Source organism: Podarcis pityusensis, assembly GCF_964106645.2.
Source record: "Podarcis pityusensis genome assembly, chromosome: 8".
NCBI lineage: Eukaryota > Metazoa > Chordata > Lepidosauria > Squamata > Lacertidae > Podarcis > Podarcis pityusensis.
Window position 1 is genome coordinate 70,314,214 of NC_138033.1, and position 8,234 is coordinate 70,322,447.

The 8,234-nt window shown below is 44.4% G+C and overlaps 1 protein-coding gene across 1 annotated transcript in view; it reads right to left on the reverse strand.

Moving 5' to 3' along the window:
* The window catches only part of LOC308482783 (uncharacterized protein), a 232,402-nt gene extending 224,447 nt beyond the window's left edge, over positions 1-7,955 (reverse strand). The window contains exons 1-4 of the mRNA XM_081016291.1: positions 7,863-7,955; positions 6,235-6,345; positions 3,737-3,860; positions 673-863 (exon numbers count right to left, since the gene is read on the reverse strand). Coding sequence (XP_080872417.1) covers positions 673-863; positions 3,737-3,860; positions 6,235-6,322 — 403 coding nt within the window. The 5' untranslated portion in view covers positions 6,323-6,345; positions 7,863-7,955. The remainder of the gene's footprint in view (positions 1-672; positions 864-3,736; positions 3,861-6,234; positions 6,346-7,862) is intronic.
* Between the last annotated feature and the right edge of the window lie 279 nt (positions 7,956-8,234).

Here is an 8,234-nt window from a genome sequence, read left to right on the forward strand (position 1 = left end):
GAATCAAAGGGCTGTCTCCTAGTCCTACTCAACAGCAGACCCAGCGAAAGTGATGGGTCCACTTAGGACCATTCATTTTAATGGGCCTATTCTGAGTAGGACTTAACTATAACCCAAAGGAAAACTGCTCTATTTGTTAATGATCTTCTTGCTTCCTTATGTGCACAAAAAGGGGCTTTAAGCAGAATCTCCACCTTGGCCTCAGAGACAAAGCAATACATGCCTCCACTCCAAAAGGCAAACTGGTGCTTTCACGACATGCCTCCTCCTCCTTCTCCCTGCAACACTGGCATAGTTCCCAAGCAAAAGCAACATGAGAATGCCGATATGGTGTTACCGCTGAACACTTCCTGCCTAATTCATTTTTAACAGCATGTTTTGACTGATCAGAGAAGGAAAAACCCACCCAAAGAAGCTGCATAACAAGCAAAGGCTATTCTGTCTAATGCGGGGGGGGGGGGGGGAACGTATTTTTAAAAATAAATCTATTCAAATTATTATGAGGAATGTCAATGACAAATCTCCTACAGCCTGCAAAATGCTTTTAAAGCTGCCCATTAGCATGACAAAAGCCGTCTCAAGTTGTTTCACTGAGGGGGTAGAAGATACCTTTTGTTTCTCTCTTAACTGCAAAAGCCAAGCACTCAAGCTAAATCTATGATCTCTACTTACCATAGTGGTTGCTAAGGGCATCTCCTGCACCACCCAGGGGTTTTGATCCAGATTCTGGTTCTAAGGCACTTGGGGGTATTAGCAGTTCAAGCAGGGCAAGTTGATTTTCACCAACAGCAGGCAGGGCAGCTTGCGGCTTCTGGCTTCCAGACGTGACAGTCATCAAAGGATACGGAATATACTCAAATCCGCTGCCAAAGGAAACAGGATTGGCGTTATTTTGCACTGATAAGCTTCATAAACCTTAAAAGTAAGCGATTCAGAATTGATGTGAGATACACTAGGAGGGCTGAACATGTGAAGTTCGTACAGAATCAGATCGCTGGCCCATGCTGGCCAACCATTCTGACAAGCCGTGGCTCTCCACAAAGACTCAGGCAAAAGTCTTTCTCAGCACACTGTCATTTTGAGATCCTTTTCATATGGGAGATGCCAGGAACTGAACTCAAGACCTTCTGCATGCCAAGCAGAAGGGCTTTATGACTCATCTGTGGCTCTTTTGGGTTAAAATAAACGAAAGTTACAGACCCAACACTCCCTCTTTCTCTCTCTCTCTGCAGTTTGTCCGTCAGATTTGGAAAAGATGGCATTTGGCCCTAGCTCTGTACATCAAGGTTGTTGGGATGACCTGCTTCTTGCTTCTTAGGTCTTGGTGACCTGCAGTATAAGCCAACAACTGCAACAGCCTTGTTAAATCCCCCCCAGCAGTTGCACAAATTCTTCGTTTCATTTTGATGGTGGATTCTACTTAAATCGGCTGGAGTACAGCCTTTTTAGCCAGTGTTTTTAAAGTGCATTCCAAGCTGATGGCCTGCTGTTATTCTTACAGGGTGGGAAAGAGTGGAAAATACCTTTCTCAATCTAAACTATGTGCCAGGCTTTCACAGCTTAGCAACCCAACTCTGTTTGAGTGCCCCAATATTAAAGAGTGCTACAACTCACAGAATCTGTATAGTGGCAGAAAAGTGTTATACACACTCAACAGAGGGAAAGAACATACCAATCTAAGGTGATCCTAATTTATAAAGGATATTCAGGTGTTGTCTGGTGGGCAAGTACACATTAGAATCAGAGAATCGTAAAGTTGTAGGGTATCTTGAAGGCCCTCTAGTCCAACTTCCCTGCTTGATGCAAGCCAGTTGTTCCTAAACCTTTCCCCTCATGGACCACATGAAAACTGATGAGCATGTTGGTGGGCCACTCAATGATTTTTCTGCCTGTTGTAGTGCAGGGGTCGGCAACCTAAGGCCCATGGACCACAAGCAGCTCATGGGGGTCGTTTAACTGGCCCATGGACCCCCGCTGCCCACTCGGCTGGCTCCCGTGCGCCGTGCTAAACCAGTGAGGAGCAGAGCAGGGACCGCCTTCCACGATGCTGGTCAGCTTCCCATTGGTTGCAGGAAGCTCCTGCAGCCAATGGGAAGCTGCACACGCCTCCTCCATGCCAGAAATAGCATTTGTGGATGCATGCGCGCATGTGTGCGCACTCCGGCCCACTGCGGCGTCTGCGGGACCATGAACTGGCCCAAGTCACAAAAACTTTGCCAACCCCTGCTGTAATGCACTGTGCTATATGATGTATGAACTTTAATTGTATTTTTATTGCTTTCTTTATACCTTATACTGTATTTTATGGTATTACAATGCATACTGTACTGCATTGCAGGTAAAGGTGAAAGTAAAGGATCCCTGGACAGTTAAGTCCAGTTGAATTCAACTATGGGGTACAGTGCTCATCTATGCTTTCAGGCAGAGAGCTGGCATTTGTCCACAGACAGCTTTTCCAGGTCATACGGCCAGCATGACTAAACCACTTCTGGCGCATGTAAACACGGAGTGACGGAGGCCAGAGCACAGAGAAATGCCATTAACTTCCCACTGCAGTGGTACCTATTTATCTACTTGTGGCAGTATGCTTTCAAAGTGCTAGGTTGGCAGGAGCTGGAACAAAGCAACGGGAGCTCATCCTGTCATGCAGATTTGAATGGCCGACCTTACGAAAGGCAAGCCCAAGAGGCTTGGTGGTTTAGAGCACAGTGCCACCCGCGTCCCTGCACTGCATTACAATTTATGTGGATTTCAAACTGTAGTACAATAATACCACCTGAACGTTTTGGACCACTGGTGGTCCAGGGACCATAGTTTGGGAACCCCTGATGTAGGCAATCTAGAGTTAGAGCATCCCCAATGGCAGTCCAGTCTCTGCTTAGAGGCCTCTGGCAATGGAGGGTCCAACTTTGCCCAGCCTACCATGACATGGCTGAGATGCCAAGTGGCCCATCAAAGGAAATCAAAACACCAAAAGAGCACCAGATGCCAAGGAGTCCTGACATGCCCTGTGTTCCCAGTCTTGTTCCCCACTCCTAATTCCTGGCTGATTTGCCCTCTTCAGTTCCAACTCCTGGTGCCTGGCTCCAAACAGCTGCTCACAGCCCAGGCCTCAGGCTTCCTCAGCAGCTCACTAAGGATGGGGGAGACATTCATTTTTACGCTATCCTTCCTAATTCACATTTCCCAAAACAACATGGGAACTAAAACATAGTCATCTTTCAAAATTTACACTTCTCCTAATTTTGAAATGCAGTTCTCCAACCAAAAAAAAAAAAAAAAAAAAAGCATCCTAGACTGTGTATATAAGAGGGTGATGCAGATAAATGTGTATACATTAATAAAATTAACATAAAGAATGCATGTTTGGGGGGGAATTATGAGAAATGCAGACTGAACTGCTGAGAAATTTTAATGAGTTTAAACAAAACAAAACAAAAACACCACAAACCGATGCAGAAATGTGGCATACCAAACTTAGGACTGGAAAAATGAGAAACTGTGAGAAACGAAACTGACAAATTCATCCATTCCTATCAGTGTTCCACATGCCTTATCCCATGAATTTTAACCAGATCCAGCTAGTTGTTGAGGATTACTTAGGACCTGGAATGTGCTCAAGAGAAGCCAAAGCACGTCGAGGAAGCACTTTGAGCTGTTCAGCGTGTTGCTTCTCCATAACACGAGTCTAGGGTCACAAGAATGAACGGAATGAATTCTTCCCCATGTTACTTACAAAGAGCTTTTGATTGGCTGCCTCCCAGTTTGCTCAAGGAACTCATATGAAATGGTTTTTAAACTTTCAGAAAGCTGGCCTGCTTGGATACCAGCACTGATCTCCAGCAGTCGACCACTCTCATCTATCAAGCAAAAAAGAGCAGAGGGCAAATAAAACCATTATTTAGTTATTTTCTCTGCAGGCAGCTGCAGTGTTAACTGTTGATCTGCACACAGAACAAAGTGAGACAGGGGTGAGACCTGAGGTGAAATCCAGATTTCAACAAAGAGGCTAGATATGGTCCATGTCAATTTTGCATGTGTTTCATTTGGTGGTTCTGTCCTCTTTCCGCATTTACCTAGGAATCATTATTTTAAATCTGCATGAACATTTGTATTTAAACCCAGTCACCTTTCACCCAACTTCAGATGGCATGAGGAATACAGAGAGTCCGAATGTGACCCCAAAGTTTGGGCAGGTTCACGTGGCAGAGGATGGTAGCAAGGTCCAGTATGGTTTCAAACTGAATGGAGGACCATGTGTTGAGATTCCTGCATTTCGGGGGGTGGGTGGGTTAGATGACCTTCTGGATCCCTTCCAATACTCCAATTCTATTTGTAGATGTTCCGCTGCTGAAGCCTTTGCCAGCCTCATGCCCTCCAGATGGCTTTGGACTAGCACTTTCATCAACCCCATTCAGCACTGCCGGGAATCAGGCGGGCGAAGGCTGCGCTATTGTAGTAATTGTCCTGTTACTTCAGATTGCCCATTAAGAAGAAAGAAGTAGGTGTTTTAATTCAAACTGTGATGCCAGGCACGAAGGTGGGCATACATTCCAGACAATGCATTGTAACTTAGCATCCTTCCAGCTCTGAAAACACACACACACAAGCCCACCGTCAACAGAATTGTCATCGTTTCTGGAAAATGTACTTAGTCATATTCATTTAATTACAATGTTCTGCAGGTGACCTTTACTTCTTCAGAGTAATCCGAATCGGAAGGATACAAAGCACAAATGATTTTTCTGTTGTTAACAGAAAGCCTCCCTCCTTCTCCCCCCCCCCCTTTTTCTTTCTGGTCAGAGGTTCGTATTGAAAAGTTTTGCCTTTGTAATAGTCTGAAGCAATAAATGAGAACATACAAAGAGCTAAGATGCCAATAAAAACGAAAGAGAACTATGTGAATCAGAACTAAACATGGTTTTCTGGGAGTAAGAGGCAAATGATAACATGAAGCTTGGCTGGAGAGGCCAAAGAACAAAAGCAACTGGAACAAAAAAAGGGGGGGAGGAGGGGGAAGAGGAGTTTTTAATAAAGGGAGGTGTATTTTTGCTGACAGACAGTAGACATCATCACCATAAGCCTCTAAGAAAAGCGAGAAATGGGAACCAGTATTCATAAAAAGGGACTTAGCCTGCACACACACCATACGTTTAAAGTACATTGCTTCCACCAAAGAATCCTGGGAACTGTGGCTTACCCCTTGCAGGGCTACAGTTTCCAGCAAACTTAACAAACTACAGTTCCTAGGATTCTTTTTGAGAAGTCAAGAGCTTTAAATGTACAATGTGTATCTGAAGAAGTGTGCATGCACACGAAAGCTCATAGCAGTAACAAACTTAGTTGGTCTCTAAGGTGCTACTGGAAGGAATTTTTTTATTTTGTTTTGACTACAGCAGACCAACACGGCTACCTACCTGTAATGTGTACACAGTCTCATAAGGGTTATCTTGGCCCTGAACCACCTAACACTTAACAAGTGTGTCTGTGTATGGACATTACAACCCATACTGAATTCATCCACTGAGCAGAAGGGTTAGATCATCTCCACCATCTGCTGTGGTCATAAATCCCAGCAAAGTAACCCCAGGAACTGTAGTTTCCGGGAGGGATTGGGGCTCATGAAGACCAGCACAAAACAACAATTTTCAGGGTTCCAAGGTTGAAAGTCACGGCAATTAAACCAGTTGATATTTGTCCACATTTGTAGTGTAGATATGCCCCAAGACAAATTTTGGCAGAATCTACGCTTCCAAAGTTTTTCAGCTTACACATTTGTATTTTTAGATATCTACCCAGTCTCAACCTGCTTTCTGGTATGTTTGTGTGTGCGTGACTACAGTTGATGCAAAAGAAACAGTACGCAAACTGCCTTTTGATCCAAGGCCCTTTAAAAGCCCGATAACAAAATTTAACACAATTGTTATGTACTAGTATGTATTTCAGTACACATACTATACTTTATAAACTGCTTAGAAGCCTATTTTGGCATTAAGGTGTACATAAATGATTAAATATCCCCATAATTCTTTTTTTTAAGAAAAGAATGCTGGGTCCTTGGTTTTTTGATTTCTCTTCAAGATTGTGAGAAGTCTTTTCCACAGCACAACATTGGGTTGTATCCCATGCTAGGTGTACTCAGAGCAGACCCACTGAAGTTAATGACTGAGCTAGGTCCATTAATTTCAACAGGTCTACTCTGAGTAGAACTTAGTTAAATAAAAAAGTTCTTACTTTCACAAACCTCTCCTTTCTCGTTTTCCAGCTGGACTTGAAATGTATGGGAAGACCCTTGCACTATCTCAGTAACCTCTGGTCCCATAATCACAATCTTCTTTGCTTGTCCTGCAAACATTCAACATATCTTGGTTAGTCAGTTTGCTGAAAAACCAAACTGGGAGTGGTGTTCAACTTACCTTTTATTCAAAGTAGACTTACTGAAATTAATGGACCTAACTTAGTCATATTTATTAATTTCAATGAGTCTACTCTGAGTAAAATTTAGTTAACTACTACCCTGCAACACACATATGCATAGGAAGATGAAATCAGATCAGTGTGTTGTATCCAATTCTAGTCCAGCTCAGAGTAGATCCCTCAAAGTTAGCAGATGTGACTAACGTAGGTTCATTCATTTCACTGGGTCAATGAGTATAACATAATTTGATACAACCCCTAGACCCTTGGTACATTGAGGTCAGTATTGGCTCTTCTGATCGGTGGCAGCTCTAGAGGGTCTCAGACAGAGGTCTACTGCCACCCTACCTGGAAATGCCAAGGATTGAACTGGGAACCTTCTGCATACAAAGCATGAGATCTACCAGCGAGCTACCACCTCTCCCTGAGTGGTGGGGATGATTTCAGGATCACTTAGGATTCAGACCTAGGTTCAGTGAGCCCTTCAAACCTGAGTAGAAGTTCATTCAACAGACCAGCGCCATCTGGAGAGATGGTTACCTGAACCCCCCGCTTAGCCTCCCCATCAGCTGTGCCAGAATCCAGGTTGTGTTCTCTGGCTCAAGGCCTCCAAGGCGATGGGAATGTGCTGCTCTGCAAAGGGAGAATGCCAGGCAATGCATATCACACCAGACCATTCTGGAGATTTCACACTATAAGAGCTGACACTGGCCTTCTGCACCTGAAGAAGACCTGATCCTAAGAAGCCATGGCAGCTCCAATCTGAAACCCTGTAGTTCCCAATCCAAGCTCCAGAATCCCTGACATTTATACAATACTGGAACCAATACTTTCACTCACCTCTCTCTTGAATTTAAATATGGGCACACATTATTCACACCCACTTGGAAGCCAGCACTTTTTCCACACGTGCTGGTGGAGCAGAAGACAGGGAGACCAACAGTAGGTGGAGCCAGAGCCAATGACAGAGGCAGTGTCGCCTCTTGATTGGTTGTAAGGAAGAAGGCAGGCAGGTGGGAGCCAACTGAAGGTAGGCTGAGGTTGGTGAGGCAACGCTCCATTTGCCATAATGGACAAGCCACCACTGGGCCCAACACCAATTGTTGTCAAAGTTACAAAAGCTTTCCCCATGCTCAGCACACAAATTATGCAGCAGGGAAACAAGGAAGATTTTTTCAGAAACATAATTTAAAAAAAATACACACACCCCGCGCAGCATTTTCATATTGTGGCTTCTCATTCCGTTCCATTAATGGATTTCTACCCCTCTGCCAGATCCCTCCATGCAAAGGGCTCACTAGTGTTTTTGCTCTTTATGAGTGACACGTCCCAGGGATAAAAACGATGCCAGCACTGAGGCCCAACTGTATGCATCAATAGGCTGAAAGGAAGGGCATTATGCAGAAGTCTCATTATGAACCTGGTTGCATAATCAAAGTACATACCAACAGGGTAGCCATTGAGCCACAGTCCATCATAGATGACACCTGAACAATGGATTATAGAGCCCTGTCCGTTGAATGTGTCATTTCTCCACTGTCCCTTCAAATAGAAGGAGAAAAAGAAAACAGAGAGAGGGGGGGGGGGATATATATTGGTTTCAATTTTAGACTGCAACATGGGTGACTACAGAAAGAAGGGATTAAACCAGGCGCAATAGCAGAGCGGGTGGCCCTTGGGGGCGTCTTTAGAAACACTATTCCAAAACTGATGTGAATGTGTGGAGCGGGAGAAGCAAGGCAGCGAGGACTGGGGGAGGGCAAAGGGGAGTCAGAACAGCAGCCCAGGATTACGCCATTATACCAGTGACCTGAAAA